Source organism: Stegostoma tigrinum, chromosome 3 (genome assembly GCF_030684315.1).
Source record: "Stegostoma tigrinum isolate sSteTig4 chromosome 3, sSteTig4.hap1, whole genome shotgun sequence".
Classification (NCBI taxonomy): Eukaryota; Metazoa; Chordata; class Chondrichthyes; order Orectolobiformes; family Stegostomatidae; genus Stegostoma; species Stegostoma tigrinum.
In genome coordinates this window covers 138,322,133-138,339,727 of record NC_081356.1, presented here as the reverse complement: position 1 = coordinate 138,339,727, position 17,595 = coordinate 138,322,133, and the positions used below count along the sequence as shown (strand labels likewise).

At 47.3% G+C, this 17,595-nt stretch overlaps 1 protein-coding gene across 8 annotated transcripts in view; it reads right to left on the bottom strand.

Annotated features, from left to right (window-relative positions):
* Window positions 1–17,211, bottom strand: part of nadk2 (NAD kinase 2, mitochondrial) — a 70,974-nt gene extending 53,763 nt beyond the window's left edge. For 2 of the 8 annotated variants that reach the window (XM_059644988.1, XM_059644989.1), the window contains exons 1-3: window positions 17,071–17,179; window positions 8,829–8,917; window positions 5,536–5,617 (exon numbers count right to left, since the gene is read on the bottom strand). In XM_059644988.1, the coding sequence (XP_059500971.1) occupies window positions 5,536–5,606 (71 nt within the window). In that variant the 5' untranslated portion in view covers window positions 5,607–5,617; window positions 8,829–8,917; window positions 17,071–17,179. Of the gene's footprint in view, window positions 1–5,535; window positions 5,618–8,828; window positions 8,918–15,553; window positions 16,679–17,070 lie in introns of those variants that run through there. The other 6 variants (XR_009445625.1, XR_009445624.1, XM_059644991.1 and 3 more) reach the window with 6 other exon arrangements.
* Between the last annotated feature and the right edge of the window lie 384 nt (window positions 17,212–17,595).

The window sequence follows — 17,595 nt, the reverse complement described above, 5'->3', positions numbered from 1 at the left end:
TACCCTATTGCTGCATTTCCATGGCTAATGCACCTAACCCACACATCCCTGTACATTATGGGGTAACTTAGCATGGCCAATCCACCTGGCCTGCACATCTTTGGACCATGGGAGGAAACCGGAGCACCTGGAGGAAACCCGCGCAGACACGGGGAGAATGTGCAAAACTCCACACAGACAGTCACCCAGAGGTGGAATTGAACCCGGGTCCCTGGCTCTGTGAGGCAGCAGTGCTAACCACTGAGCCACTGTGCCAGCACCTGAGGGCAGGATTTTGGATATCATGTTGCCCAGGACGTTGGTGAGGCCTTTTCTGGAGTACTGTGTTCAGTTCGGGTCACCCTCTTATAGGGAGGAAAAGAGAGGGTCCAGGAGAGATTTACCAGGAATACAAGGTTTGAGTTATGGGGAAGAGACTGGATAGGCTGGGACCTTTTTTCATTGGAGCGTAGGAGGTTTTTAAATCATGAGTAACAATAAGGTGAATGGCAGGTTTCAATCTTGAAATCCTCTATGTGGGGGGGGGGGTTCAAGACTAGGAGGGCATATTTTTTAAAGTGAGGAGAAGAACGACTTTTTAAAAAAAACAACACAGGAGCAATTTTCTTTTTTTACAGAGTGTGTTTCGTGTGTGGTATGAACTGACAGAGGGAGTGATCGATGCGAGTACAGTTACAATGTTTAAAAGAAATTTGGATAAGTACATGAATAAGAAATATTCGGAGGGATATAGACCAAGTGTAGGCAAGTGGGACTAGTTTAGTTTGGGATTACAGTCTGCACGGACTGGTTGGACCGAAGGGTCTTTATCTATGCTGGAGGGCTCAATGATAAAATGGTTTGGACAGATATTGGGAACAAGATACCAACTTGGATAATCGCGTGTGATTATACTGAATGGTGAAGTGGGTTCAAAGCACCAAATGGCCTATTCCTGCTCCATTTTCCGAGGGCACAGTAAGGGAATGGTACCAGAGATAATGGGAACTGCAGATGCTGGAGAATCCAAGATAATAAAATGTGAGGCTGGATGAGCACAACAGGCCAAGCAGCATCTCAGGAGCACAAAAGCTGACGTTTCGGGCCTAGACCCTTCATCAGAGAGGGGGATGGGGTGAGGGTTCTGGAATAAATAGGGAGAGAGGGGGAGGTGACAGACAAAGGGGGTGGCCATGGGCACCCGCATGGGCCCCAGCTATGCCTGCCTCTTTGTAGGTTACGTGGAACAGTCCCTCTTCCGCACCTACACAGGCCCCAAACCCCACCTCTTCCTCCGGTACATTGATGACTGTATCGGCGCCGCCTCTTGCTCCCCAGAGGAGCTCGAACAGTTCATACACTTCACCAACACCTTCCACCCCAACCTTCAGTTCACCTGGGCCATCTCCAGCACATCCCTCACCTTCCTGGGCCTCTCAGTCTCCATCTCAGGCAACCAGCTTGTAACCGATGTCCATTTCAAGCCCACCGACTCCCACAGCTACCTAGAGTACACCTCCTCCCACCCACCCTCCTGCAAAAATTCCATCCCTTATTCCCAATTCCTCCGCCTCCGCCGCATCTGCTCCCACGATAAGACATTCCACTCCCGCACATTCCAGATGTCCAAGTTCTTCCAGGACCGCAACTTTCCCCCCACAGTGATCGAGAACGCCCTCGACCACGTCTCCCGTATTTCCCGCAACATGTCCCTCACACCCCGCCCCCGCCACAACCGCCCAAAGAGGATCTCCCTCGTTCTCACACACCACCCCACCAACCTCCGGATACAACGCATCATCCTCCGACACTTCCGCCAACTACAATCTGATCCCACCACCCAAGACATTTTTCCATCCCAACCCCTGTCTGCTTTCCGGAGAGACCACTCTCTCCGTGACTCCCTTGTTCGCTCCACACTGCCCTCCAACCCCACCACACCTGGCACCTTCCCCTGCAACCGCAGGAAATGCTACACTTGCCCCCACACCTCCCCCCTCACCCCCATCCCAGGCCCTAAGATGACATTCCACATTAAGCAGAGGTTCACCTGCACATCTGCCAATGTGGTATACTGCATCCACTGCACCCGGTGTGGCTTCCCCTACATTGGGGAAACCAAGCGGAGGCTTGGAGACCGCTTTGCAGAACACCTCCGCTCAGTTCGCAACAAACTACTGCACCTCCCAGTCGCAAACCATTTCCACTCCCCCTCCCATTCTTTAGATGACATGTCCATCATGGGCCTCCTGCAGTGCCACAATGATACCACCCGAAGGTTGCAGGAACAGCAACTCATATTCCGCCTGGGAACCCTGCAGCCTAATGGCATCAATGTGGACTTCACCAGTTTCAAAATCTCCCCTTCCCCAACTGCATCCCTAAACCAGCCCAGTTCGTCCCCTCCCCCCACTGCACCACACAACCAGCCCAGCTCTTCCCCTCCACCCACTGCATCCCAAAACCAGTCCAACCTGTCTCTGCCTCCCTAGCCTGTTCTTCCTCTCACCCATCCCTTCCTCCCACCCCAAGCCGCACCCCCATCTACCTACTAACCTCATCCCACCTCCTTGACCTGTCCATCTTCCCTGGACTGACCTATCCCCTCCCTACCTCCCCACCTATACTCTCTCTATCTTCGGTCCGCCTCCCCCTCTCTCCCTATTTATTCCAGAACCCTCACCCCATCCCCCTCTCTGATGAAGGGTCTAGGCCCGAAACGTCAGCTTTTGTGCTCCTGAGATGCTGCTTGGCCTGCTGTGTTCATCCAGCCTCACATTTTGTTGTAAGGGAATGGTACCGACTGGATTACTTCAGAAGCCAGCCATTGATTCAATGAACCAAATGACCTCCTCCTGCCTGGCACTGGCTCAATGCCACCTGATTCTTTCGTCAATTGCAGTACCTCAGAGTTTTTAAATTCATTTGTTAGTGTCGCTGGCTGTTAGCATTGTCCTCAGAGTCCTCTGCTTATCTACTTAGCTGCGGCTGTAAAAAAGTATCCCTATTTACTGTGCTAAAATTACACATATATCTCCTTTTGGCCTTCTCAGGCAAAGGAAAACAAACATAGCTTTCCCAATCTTGCCCTCTAACCAATGCCCCTCCTCTCGAGCACCATTTCATTTTCTTTTACACCCACGCCAAAGTTTCAACATCCTCTGAACTACGCCCATTACCACTATATCCTTTGGCAAGTAAGATGACCAAAACTGGACACAATGTTCCAGGTGTGTTCTCACCAACACCATATATAATTGTAACAACGCTTCTTTTCTTTTATAATCCAGTCCTTTTGCAATAAAAGGACAGAATTCTGAATGTGAGTTTGCTCGCTGAGCTGGAAGGTTCGTTTTCAGACGTTTCGTCACCATTCTAGGTAACATCATCAGTGAGCCTCTGACGAAGCGCTGGTGTTATGTCCCGCTTTCTATTTATCTGGTTAGGTTTCTTTGGGTTGGTGATGTCATTTCCTGCATTGGTGATGTCATTTCCTGTTCTTTTTCTCAGAGGGTGGTAGATGGGCTCCAAATCAATGTGTTTGTTGATGGAGTTCCGGTTGGAATGCCATGCTTCTAGGAATTCTCGTGCGTGTCTCTGTTTGGCTTGTCCTAGGATGGATGTGTTGTCCCAATCAAAGTGGTGTCCTTCCTCATCTGTATGTAAGGATACTAGTGACAGTGGGTCATGTCGTTTTGTGGCTAGTTGATGTTCATGTATCCTGGTGGCTAGCTTTCTGCCTGTTTGTCCGATGTAGAGTTTGTCACAGTTCTTGCAAGGTATTTTGTAGACAAGCAAAACGAACGTCATTTACAAAATACCTTGCAAGAACAGTGACAAACACTACATTGGACAAACAGGCAAAAAGCTAGCCACCAGGATACATGAACATCAACTAGCCACAAAGCGACATGACCCACTATCACTCGTATCCTTACATACAGATGAGGAAGGACACCATTTTGATTGGGACAACACATCCATCCTAGGACAAGCCAAACAGAGTCACGCATGAGAATTCCTGGAAGCATGGCATTCCAACCGGAATTCCATCAACAAACACATTGATTTGGAGCCCATCTACCACCCTCTGAGAAAAAGAACAGGAAATGACATCACCAACCCAAGGAAACCTAAACAGATAAATAGAAAGTGGGACATAACACCAGCGCTTCACCGGAGGCTCACTGATGATGTTACCTAGAATGGTGACGAAACGTCTGAAAACTAACCTTCCAGCTCAGCGAGCAAACTCACATCCAAAACCTCAACCTGAGCTACAAATCTTCTCAAAACCACTAGGACAGGGTTCCTTTGCCTTTGTTATTATAGGCTGCACCTGCAAACTCACTTTCTGTGATTCATGCACAAAAACACCCAGATCCCTCTACGCTGATGCACTTTGAACCTGCTTCTCATTTAAATAATAATTTGTCCTTTTGTTTTTCTAGCCAAAATGGGCAACCTAGCACTTATTCACATTAAACTCCATCAGCCAGATTCTAGCCCATTCTCTGAGCCTATCAAAATCCATCTGTGAACTCTTGATCTCCTGATCACTGTCTGCTTTCCCACCCATTTTAGCATCAGGTATTATAGTATGCCTATTTAGTATTTTGCCGAAGGGTTTATTGACCATCTGGATGCCCAACACTCAAAACTGGACACAACTGCAGCTCCTTTTAATGTTACTGACCTGAATTTGGGTTTCTCAGGTTGAACTCTGAGCTGCAGTAAAGAGTGAGGAGTGGTAGATGGGCTTTAATTTGTACAAATACGAGATGTTTCAGATAAGGTTCACCAAACTGATTCCAGTTGATGAAATGGCTGTCGATGAACAGCAGTTGAATAGCTTGGGCTAGGGTTCAGAAGAATGAAACAGAATCTGATTGAGGGATGTAAAATGCTAAAAGGGATCGATAACCCGGACACTGAACAGACGTTCCCCCTTGTGGGACAGTCTCGACGAAGAGGACACAGATATAGTATGAGAGGAGGCATGTTCAAAATTGAGCTGAGGACAAATTACTTCCTACAGAGGGGTGTAAATCTGTGGAACTCACTGCCCCAGAGCGTTGTGGAGACAGAATCGATCAACAAATGGCTATATGATGAGAAGCAGGATAAAGGGCTATAGGGAGGATGTAGAAAAGTGGGGTTGAGATGAGGATTAGATGAGCACACAATCATGTTAAATGGTGGAGTGGACTGAACGGGATGAACTGCCTACTCCCACTCCTCATTCCTACAAGATACAGACATGATTGATACCTGACCCCCTGCTCTGGCAGACTGGCCCCCATCCACTCCCCTTCCAACCTGGCAGATCACACCTTGTCACCATGCCCTGCAGTCTCCCCAAACCCCACATGAAACCTTGCAGTCTCCATCCAATGTCCACCTCCCTCATACTCGGCCTTCACCTCTACCTCCGACAGCGGAGCGCGTCAGCCCGCACTCCCTCACACAGCGCAGCGCGTCAGCCCGCACTCCCTCACACAGCGCAGCGCGTCAGTCCGCACTCCACATTACCTCCCATCAGTGACAGCCCTTTACCTTTCTGGATCCGTGTTGACTCCAATGACAGGTTTGATCTGCCCAAACACTTTGCTGGCTGACAGCAGCATGGTACCATCCCCTGCACAGAATCAGACAGATCAGTCAGCTCAATCACACACAGGCCCTTTAGCCTTCATCTGGGGCGGGGGGAAACACATGGACGGACACGTTCTCTAGCTTCATCTTCTCCCTTCACTCCATCACTCACTTGGGAGCTTGTTCACATTTCCCTCGTTTGGGCAGACCATCCATCTCCCTCAGACCTCGGTTTGCCTGAGTTAGTAACTGTCACTGCTCCAGGAACTTAACATTTGGGTGGTTCAGCAGTTAGCACTGCTGCCTCACAGCGCCAGGGACCCGGGTTCGAATCCAGCCTTGGGTGACTGGCCGTGTGGAGTTTGCACATTTTCCCCATGTCTGCGTGGGTTTCCTCCGGGTGCTCCAGTTTCCTTCCACAGTCTAAAGGTGTGCAGGCTAGGTGAACTGGCCATGCTATATTACCCATAATGTTCTGGCATGTTTAGTTTAGGTGGGTTAGACATGGGAAATCTAGGGTTAAGGGGAACGAGTCTGATTGGGATGCTTTCCAGAGGAGCAGTGTGGTGTTGTTGGGCTGAATGGCCTGTTTCCACACTAGAGGGATTCTATGAAAAACTAGAGTCTATAGTTGTGAGGCTAGAAAAGCACAGCAGGTCAGACAGCATCCGAGGAGCAGGTAAAGTCAACATTTCGGGCCAAACCGCTAACTTACCTGTTCCTCGGATGCTGTCAGACCTGGTGTGCTTTTCTAGCCTCACAGTGATAGACTCTGGCTTCCAGCATCTGCAGTCCTTACTATCTCAACTCAAGTCCACTGCAACAGCACTTTGTGCCTAATCCCCTACTGTCCCTGTCTTAGTAGTGCTTGATGGAGATTGTAGTGTTACAAAGTTGGGTACAGTATTCATGAAATTAGGCAGGAAGTTAGAAATTTTTGGTAAAAATGATCAAGGGGAAAAGAGCGCTGTGGTCCCTTTAAAGAGCTCACAGTTCGTCTGTGCTTGGAAGTTTATAAATGCAGGTACACAGCGAGTCCCAAATGCAAACATTTTGTAAAGAACAGCCAAGCAGCATTTTTTCCAAAACAACAATCTTGAATTTGGTCAATCAATATAAACCAAGCACTGAGATACTGAAAGCCAATTGAATTTAATTTCCTGAAGAAGGGCCTAGGCCCGAAACGTCAGGCTTCCTGCTCCTCTGATGCTGCTTGGCCTGCTGTGTTCATCCAGCTCTACACCTTGTTATCTCAGATTCTCCAGCATCTGCACTTCCCACTGTCTCTGAATTTAAGTCTGATGGTGTTGACAACCTGAAACCAATCATACATAATAATTTGATTAAGTCATTACAGATACTTAAGGCAAGGGAATTTAGGAAAATCAGGGACAGCCATCTGTCACAGATAGCACCACTCAGCTCTCAAAGAAAACCCATCTAATTAATCAAAGACACCAAGGTACTTTAGCTCAAAGGCTGCATTGAAGAAATTAGAGATAAAACATCCCAGACAGTAGAATTAGTGGAAGAAAGGTATCTGTGAAGAGACCAGAGAAGACAGAATATTCCAGAAGACAGTCTGAGCGAACCAGGACAGATTAAGTTATAATTCATTCTCCTTTTATTAATTGGGATTATTAAACAGGACTTGTATTTATTTAAACAGTATTCCAGTAGAATTTAGACCAGTTAGGGAGTAGCTAATAGTCTAAAGGGGAAATCGTTGCTTTGTTAGTAATTTTGTTCATTTGTTCATTGTTGGGTTAAATAAATAAACTGTTTCTTGTTACTCAAAGTGGAGATAAGGGATTTTCCTTCTTTTAGCCGTTCTTTTAATAGATTACAAAGGGAAAGGCGAGTTTCCGTGGGTGTTTCAGAGGAAATTATCTGAAGGTAACCTCTCATCCTGTTATAACAGCTTGGGGGCTTGAATTTTAGATTAATTATTGGAGTGGTTGGCTATTCCCCCTCCATAACAATAGAAAAAAAGTTTTCAGTTTGAAAGAGTCGAGGCAGTTTACTCTGTACCTGACTCACTGCTACAACTGTCCTGGAAGTCCAAAGTCAACTGTGTACACAAGAGTCTTAAACTGTACCTAACCCCTGCTGCCCCTGTCCTGAGAGTGTTTAATGGGTACAATGTAGCAAGAGCTTTGCTTTCCATCTAAAAGAGTAGAAAGAGCTTTAATGTAAACATATAAATAAAGGCTAAGCCATTCTGACCCTTGCATCTGCTCTGCTATTCATAAGATCATGGCTGGTCTGATTGTAACCTCAATTCACAGTCCCATTTACACCTGGTAACTTAACTCTCTTGTGTAACGCAAACTGGTCCACCACTGCCTTAAAAATATTCAACAACTCGGCTTCCATCACCCTTTCAGGAAAACAATTCCAAAACTTACCAACTTCTGTAAGAAAATGTTTTGCCTCATTTGTGTGTCAGATGGGTAATCAGTATCCCCTCAGTGTTGATTTCCCCCTAAGAGGAAATATCCTCACCTCATCCTTGGGCAGCATGGTGGCTCAGTAATTAGCACTGTAGCCTCACAGCACCAGGGATCGGGTTCAATTCCAGCCTCAGGGAACTGTCTGTGAGGAGCTTGCACATTCTCCCCGTGTCTCTGTGGGTTTCCTCCAGGTGCTCTGGTTTTCTCCCACAGTCCAAAGATGTACAGGCGAGGTGGATTGGCCATGCTAAATTGCCCGTAGTGTTCAGGGGTATGTGGGTTATAGGGGGATGGGTCTGGGTGGGATGATTCAAGGAGCAGTGTGGACTTGCTGGGCCGAAGGGCCTGTTTCCACACTGTAGGGAATCTAATCCTACCTGGTCACCACCCCCCAGATTCTTATGCACTTCCATCGTACCACCTCTATTGCTTCTTAGGAGGAGCTGAGGGTAATAGGGAACTGGTACAAAAGGAGGAGTCGAAGCCTGGGAGAGATTAGTCACGGTCTTATAGAATGGCACGGCAAGCATGGCCTATCTGCTCCTATTTCTTTTGTTCCCACTGCTCTTAACTCCAGCAGATACAAGCCTAGCTCATCCAATATTTCCCCAAAAGCAAACTGCCCGTTCCAGGTAGAGTCAATCAACTGCCACACGTCTTCCTATTAAGAAGCTCCTCACATCAAAGGAGGCAAGGAAAGAAGGGAGCTTGCAAAAGTGGAGTGATAGAACTCTCCGTTACACATCTCCCTCAGAGCTGACCCCGATCACACACCGGAAACTGGAATGTCGCTGTTATTACCTCCGGCAGATATGATGGCATCCGCCCACTGCACGGTCTCCTCAGTGTAATCCCTCCGCTTCACCAGGCGAACCTCAATTCCTTCCTCACTAAAAAGGGGAGAGCAACACAATACTAAGTTAGTCCCTCATCATTTCCTGTAGCTTGAGCCCATAAAATTGATGACTGTTTGCATTCGGTCCACACTGGCTCACTGCATAACAACGCCATCAGTCCCACTGACCGAGGTTATCTCTACAAGTTAGCGAGTTTTGAGAAGATTTGTAGCTCAGGTTGAGTTTCTGGATGTGAGCTTGCTCGCTGAGCTGGAAGGTTAGTTTTCAGACGTTTCGTCACCATTCTAGGTAACATCATCAGTGAGCCTCCGATGAAGCGCTGCTGTTATGTCCTACTTTCTATTTATCAAGTTTCTTTGTCAAATTTTCTTTTACACTTTTCTGAAGCAAAAGTATTAAAGGACATGGGCCAAAGGCAGGTACATGGAGTTGAACCACAGATCAGCCATGATCTCACTGAATGGTGGAACAGACTCGAGGGCTGAATGGCCTATTGTTGTTCCTACGCTCCAAAGTTGGAAAACTGCCCATGTACATCCTGTACACAATAAGCAGGATAAATCCAACCCGGCTAATTCCTGCCCCATCAGTCTCCTCTCAACCATCAGTAAAGTGACGCAAGGTGTCAGTAACAGAGCTGTCAAGCAGCACCTGCTCAGCAATAACATGGTCAGTGATGCCCAGTTTGGGTTCTGCCAGGGCCACTCAGCTCCTGACCTCATTACAGCCTTGGTTCAAACATGGACAAAAGAGCCGAATTCCAGAGGTGGGGTGACAGTGACACTCCTTGATATCAAGGCTGCATTCGACCAAGTGTGGCATCACGGATCCCTAGCTTTCTCACGTTGCAGACTATCATTGCCTTGCATTTGCGTGATGAGAATGTTACTGCCCACTCAATTTTTTTTATTCATTTGTGGGACGTGGGCATCGCTGGTTGGCCAGAATTTATTGCCCATCCCTAGTTGTCCTCAAGAAGGTGGCGGTGAACTGCCTTCTTCAACCGCTTAAGGAGGGAATTCCAGGATCGTGACCCAGCGACAGTGAAGGAATGGCAATATATTTCCAAATCAGGATGGACAGTGGCCTGGAGGGGAACTTGGAGAAGGTGGTGTTCCAACGTATCTGATGCCCTTGTCCTTCTAGTTGGAAGTGGTCGTAGGTTTGGAAGGTGCCGCCTGAGGATCTTTGGTGAATTTCTGCAGTGACAGTACACACTGCTGCTACTGAGCTTTGGTGGTGGGGGAGTGGATCCTTGTGGATGCAGTGCCAATCAAGCGGCTGCTTTGTCCTGGATGATGTCGAGCTTCTTGAGTGTCGTTGGGGCTGCACTCATCCAGCCAAATGGGGAGTATTCCATCACACTCCCGGCTTGTGCCTTGTAGATAGTGGGACAGGATCTGGGGAGTCAGGAGGTGAGTTACTCACTGCAGTATTCCCAGCTTCTGACCTGCTCTTGTAGTGCCTGTGTTAATGTGGTGAGTCCAGTTGAGTTTCTGGTCAATGATAATCAGCAGGATGATAGTGGGGGATTCAGTGATGGGAACACCATTGAATGTCACAGGGCAGAGGTTACATTGTCTCTTAAATGGACATGGTCATAGCCAGGCATTTGTGTGGCACAAATGTTACTTGCCACTTGTCAGCCTGAGCCTGGATATAGCATTTGAACATGGACCTCAGTGTCTGAGGAGATACAAATGGTGCTGATCATTGTGCAATCATCCGTGAACATCCCCACCAGAATTCCTGGAGGCCTGGTATTCCAACCAGAACTCTGTCAACAAACACATTGAACTGGACCTGATATACAAACCACTGAGAAACAGAATCTGAAGTGATACCAACCACCCCCATAAACCGAGACATATAAATAACACGTGGGACAGAACACCGATGCTTCATTGGAGATGCACTGATCAGGTTACTGAGCACGGTGACAAAATGTCTACAATCAAACACATCAGCTCGATGAACACTTCTACAACCTCATCCACAATCCAAGCTACAAATCTTCTAGAAAACTTTAAATCCCCAGTTCTTACTTTATGATGGAGGGAAGGTCATTGATGAAGCAGCTGAAGATGGTTTGGCCGAGGACACTACCCTGAGGAACTCCTGCGGAGATGTCCTGGAGCTGACGTGACTGTCCTCCAGCAACCACAACCATCTTCCTATGTGTCAGGTATGACTCCAACCAGCAGACAGTTTGTCCCTAATACTCATCGATTCCAGCTTGGCTTGATAGCTCTGTTACTGAACCCTCCATAACTTTACTGATGATCGAGAGCAGGGTGGTAATTGGCCAAGCTGGATTTGTCCTTGTTGTATATGGGACATACCCAGGCAATGTTCCACATTGTTGGGTAGATCCCAGTGTTGTAACTGCACTGGAACAGCTTGGCCAGGGGAGCAGGAAGTTCTGGAGCACAAACTTTCAATAATATTGCTGGAATGTTGCAGTATCCAGTGTCTCCCAACTGTTTCTTGATATCATATAAAGTGAATCAAATTGGCTGAAGACTGTGATAACAAAGCATGGAACTGGATGAACACAGCAGGCCAAGCAGCATCTTAGGAACACAATAGCTTTTGTGCTCCTGAGATGCTGCTTGGCCTGCTGTGTTCATCCAGCTCCACACTTTGTTATCTCAGGTTCTCCAGCATCTGCAGTTCCCATTATCTCTGGCTGAAGATTGCGGACAGAGCTTCAGCCTTAACTTTTGCACAGATGTGCTGGGCTCTATCATTTATATATGGAGCTTTCTCCTCCTCCAACAAGTTTTTAAATTGTCCAGCTGGATGTGGCAGGCCTGAGGAGATTACATCTGATCTGCTGGTTGTAGGATCGCTTAGCTCTGTCAGTCACTCGCTGCTTACGCTGTCTGGCGTGCAAGTCGTCCTGTTTGGTGGCTTCACCAGGTTGACATGGCATTTTCAGGAATGGCTCATGCTGCCAGAATGTTGTGAGGGCACATAGCCTTTTAACTATCCATTGCCTCCAACTGTTTCTTGATTTCATTGAATTGGCTGAAGACTGGTATCTGTGATGCTGGGAACCAGTGGAGTAGGTTGAAGAGGCAGGACTGCAGAATTCAGATCTGATCTGTTGGCTGTGATATCACTTGCTGCTTATAGAACATAGAAATGTACAGCACAGTACAGGCCCTTTGGCCCACGATGTTGTGCCGTGGAATAATCCTAATCCAAAAATAAAATAACCTAACCTACATTCCCCTCAATTCACTCTGTCCATGTGCATGTCCAGCAGTCGCTTAAATGTCACTAATGACTCTGCTTCCACGACTACCACTGGTAAACTATTCCATGCGCTCACAACTCTATGCTCATAGTTTTATGCTGTTTGGCATACACACAGCCCCAGGTGGTGGCTTCACCCAGTGGAAACTTCATTTTTAGGTACACATGATGCTGCTCATTGCATGACCCCTGTACTCTCCAGTGAACTTTCAAGTGATAAGGTTTTAGAGAGTCTGTCACACCTTCCAGTTTGTGAAAAACCCCTACTGCAACATCTTTTGAGGAACCATTCAACATGGTGTCAGTGGATTGGGTAGGCTGGCTGCCCAACACAAGAGGTTTATTAGTAAGCCTTTCCAATCTGTACATGGTTACCCATTTCCCAGAAGCTGTTCCTGAGGTTCATATCCAACAAAACAGCATTGAGGAAATTAATGTCTTCCACATTTGCTTTGCTCATCAAGCCTCACTTGGACTCACTCATATTTCATTTCTGGAATATTCCAGAACATCTTAGGTCACCTGAATGTGACCCAAGTGAAGTCCTCAACCACACTTACAGGGGACCCCATCCAACAGCTCCATTTCGTGCACTAACCAAACCACTGTCTCCTTCCTGATATCCTGGCTGGAAGATTGCTTTGATAGGCCAAAACTCCATATATTACCAAGGGTTTTACTCAAGGGATCCTGGCACGTTCCCACTCCCTTAGCACAACTCCAGTATCAAATCATGCCGACTGGTATCCAGAATGCCCAGCTATCTTTCCAAAGCTGATAAAGCAGATACTGGCAGGATTCTCCCCTGGCATAGTGTACCTTCTGGTGGAAAGTGACACTGAAGAAATCACCAAAGGAAACTGGCAACTCTCTGCAGCTCCAGCATACTGTTCTATGTTCTATTCGAGGGCTGAAGGGCCTGTACCACACTGTATTGTTCTATACCTCAAGCCCAGGAGTCATTAATTGAACTGTAACAACCTTTTACTTTTTCTTCTTATTTATGACTTCTGCCAAAAATTTAGTCACCATGGTATGGCAACCTGCAAAACTTTGCCTTTTGTTCTAAAAAATAAACATGACAATAAACTGCTGGTCTATTCTGTTCTGAAAGTACAGTCAGCTGACCTGCATTCAATCTCAGACAGCAACTTCTCTAGGATGTGTGCGCGCACGCACACGTGGTCCAAATTCCTTCATGGCAGATGGTGGAATCTGCATTCAACAATAATCCGGGAATAAGAGCTTAATGATGACCATGAAATCATTGTCAACTGTCAGGAAAAACTCATCTGGGTCACTACTGCCCTACATAGCCCCTAATCAATGACCCACTTCCTCAACTCTACTGAGGAAGACTTCCCATAAATACAATACTAAAAAATAAGTCTCCTCACCTCTGTAATAAGTGACATACCACTTTTTTCAAATTATGCCCCTTCGTTTTTTTATCTTTCTCCGAGCAGCGAGCCTGTCAAGACCTAGTTTCCATTTCCCTTTTGTAATAATTCAGGAAGCTAGACTGGAAATTGTATATTGTTGGAGTACAAAGGCAAGCCCCAGCCTGGCACAGAGACTTCTACAGACTTATCCCTGGATGTGTGATAATGGGAACTGCAGATGCTGGAGAATCCAAGACAATAAAATGTGAGGCTGAATGAACACAGCAGGCCAAGCAGCATCTCAGGAGCACAAAAGCTGACGTTTCGGGCCTGGACCCTTCTTCAGAGATGGGGATGGGGTGAGGGTTCTGGAATAAATAGGGAGAGAGGGGGAGGCGGACCGAAGATGGAGAGAAAAGAAGATATGTGGAGAGGAGAGTATTGGTGGGGAGGGGATAGGTCAGTGCAGGGAAGATGGACAGGTCAAGGAGGTGGGATGAGGTTAGTAGGTAGGAGATGGAGGTGCGGCTTGGGGTGGGAGGAAGGGATGGGTGAGAGGAAGAACAGGTTAGGGAAGCAGAGACAGGTTGGACTGGTTTTGGGATGCAGTGGGTGGAGGGGATGAGCTGTGCTGGTTGTGTGGTGCAGTGGGTGGAGGGGACGAACTGGGCTAGTTTTGGGATGCGGTGGGGGAAGGGGAGATTTTGAAGCTGGTGAAGTCCACATTGATGCCATTGGGCTGCAGGGTTCCCAAGCGGAATATGAGTTGCTGTTCCTGCAACCTTCGGGTGGCATCATTGTGGCACTGCAGGAGGCCCATGATGGACATGTCATCTAAAGAACCGGACAGGGAGTGGAAATGGTTTGCGACTGGGAGGTGCAGTTGTTTATTGCGAACCGAGGGGAGGTGTTCTGCAAAGCGGTTCCCAAGCCTCTGCTTGGTTTTTCTGCAAAGCGGTCCCCAAGCCTCCGCTTGGTTTGGTTGGGACCGCTTTGCAGAACACCTCCGCTCGGTTCGCAATAAACAACAGCACCTCCCAGTCGCAAACCATTTCCACTCCCCCTCCCATTCTTTAGATGACATGTCCATTATGGGCCTCCTGCAGTGCCACAATGATGCCACTCGAAGGTTGCAGGAACAGCAACTCATATTCCGCTTGGGAACCCTGCAGCCCAATGGTATCAATGTGGACTTCACCAGCTTCAAAATCTCCCCTTCCCCCACCTCATCCCAAAACCAGCCCAGTTCGTCCCCTCCCCCCACAGCACCACACAACCAGCCCAGCTCTTCCCCTCCACCCACTGCATCCCAAAACCAGTCCAACCTGTCTCTGCTTCCCTAACCTGTTCTTCCTCTCACCCATCCCTTCCTCCCACCCCGAGCCGCACCTCCATCTCCTACCTACTAACCTCATCCCACCTCCTTGACCTGTCCGTCTTCCCTGGACTGACCTATCCCCTCCCTACCTCCCCACCTATACTCTCTCCACCTATCATCTTTTCTCTCCATCTTCGGTCCGCCTCCCCCCCTCTCCCTATTTATTCCAGAACCCTCACCCCATCCCCATCTCTGGAGAAGGGTCTAGGCCCGAAACGTCAGCTTTTGTGCTCCTGAGATGCTGCTGGGCCTGCTGTGTTCATCCAGCCTCACATTTTATTATCCCTGGATCTGTGTTATTTTCAAATCCGCCTGTTCAGAGATGTGATTACATGCCTCCTGGCTCAGAGGTAGAGACAGTACCACTGTGCCAGAACAGCCCTTCTGGGTCTGTTTTTTTTTAAGTATATCCGGAAGTGCTATCACAAAAGATTGAGCAAACTTCCCATCATCAAAATCACCTTGGCGTTTTTTGGGTTTTTTTCTTTCTAAACACTAACTACCAGCAGTGTAATCAATTAAATATTTGCAACAAAAGCCATTTGTGGGCAATATGAACCATCAAAAGTGAAGTGGAGGTGTAGTAAGAACGGGATGGTGCAAAATCAAAATGGAATTGAAGGCGGATAGGGGGTAAAAACACAGAACCTTTTTCAAACCAAGACTTCCAGTAAGATGACAGCAGAGCAGAGTGCACCAGCCAGAGCGCGCCATTCTTTTTCATGTTTCTATCTCACTTCTGTAGTTTTCTTCTCCTCTTCAGTCTGCTTGGACTCTCAGCTTGGACACCTGGCCCCGGTCTCCCACTCGCAGCCTCCGGGGCAGGGCCAGGGCCAGCAGCCCGGCGTTGATGTGCGGACCGCAGCCTGGCACACAGCATCGCAGCAGTCAGACCATGTGGAGGGCCCTCACATTGTTCTGCTGTGGTGAGCCCTTGCGGAAAGACTGTGATGTTCGTCTTTTTAACTTGGTTTCTCTGACCTACAGTCATGCTGCACACTGCTGTAACATTTTTGTCTTCATTTCTCTATTCTGTATCTAAGGCTGTACCTAGTACCTTTGTACCTAAGTTAGCGCAGTAAGTGGCAACGTTTAAACTATTCACTGTAACCGTTTGAGTATGTGGCAATAAAGCTAATTCAATTCAAGTGGAATCACACACAGAGAGATAGCAAGAACTGCAGATGCCAGAGTCGGAGATAACAGAGTGTGGAGCTGGAGAAACAAAGCAGGCCATGCAGCAGAGGAGCAGGACAGCTGATGTTTCGGCTCAGAACCCTTCGTCAGCTTTCCTTTTTCTCTGATGCTGCCTGGCCTGCTGTGTTCCTCCAGCTCCACATTGTATTGACCTAATCACACACAGCTGAGCAACTTTCCCACCACCAAAACCATTGTGCCTTCTTCCTTTATAAATACTAACCACAACCAATAAAAACACCTGTGTAGTTAATTCAATATTTACATGCAAAGTCCATTAAAGACAATGAGAACCATTAAAAATGGGGGAGTTGGTGGGGTATGGGGGAAGCAGAGTAGGGAGAAAGTGAAGTGACTAAATCAAAATGGAGTTGGAAAGGGACTGGGTCTGCTTAATACATTTCTTTTCTAATCAACCTGTTCAGAGACATAATTAAACACTTCCAGAGCAGGTGGGTCTTGAACCAAGCCCCCGTGCTCAGAGGTAGGGACAGTACTACTTTCTCATTGGGCAGATGATGAGGTCTAATGTCAGGGTCACCATGGAGCTCTCAGCTAATCTAAGGATTTGTTATAACAAAGTGTGGAGCTGGAAGAACACAGTAGGCCAAGCAGCATCCTGCTGTGTTCATCCAGCTCCACACTTTGTTATCTCGGATTCTCCAGCATCTGCAGTTCCCATTATCTCCAAGGATTTGTTAAATGGTTTTTGATTTGCTGACTTCCACTTATTAAACTGTAATTTTCCAAATTCTGACTAATCTTGATAATCTTTCGACAGGTTTTCTCAGTCTACCGAATGTCAATGCTGTCTTCAGATGGCAGCATTATCGTTCTCTCCTTTTTTTTTGGACAATCCGTTATTATTTAAAATTTCCAACAATTAGCACTGTACCACGTCCCAGGAGATTTGGAAGACTGTGGGCAGAGTCAACATAATTTCCACACGGGAAGAAGTTGCTTCTTACTGTAGAGTGTCCACCACATGCTGTACATTGGCGTTGTGAACAGTGTGTCGTTCCAGTAACCCACTGTAACTGGATCCTTTTGTAGCAAGCTGCAAACAAACACAATAGAGCTTCATTAGACTGGGCAGCCAGAGGTGTGAAATTCAACAACAATGGAATGGAATAAACTGTGTAGGGTAAATGAGAATCCTGAGGATTTAGTGATAATGGGAACTGCAGATGAAGGGTCTAGGCCCGAAACGTCAGCTTTTGTGCTCCTGAGATGCTGCTTGGCCTGCTGTGTTCATCCAGCTCCACATTTTGTTATCCTGAGGATTTAGGCACAATTACAATCCTTCATCCATACCTCTTACTTCAAGGATAGACTATTAGATTAAGTCATCAGGCAGCCTGGATTTGAGTAAACACATTGCGTCCTGCCAACTTCCTCAAAATTGCTGTTAAATCCTGGCTATGAATATATAAAATAGGAGCACAACTAGATCATTCCATAACACCTCCACCCCAGGATCCCCCTCCTCGACC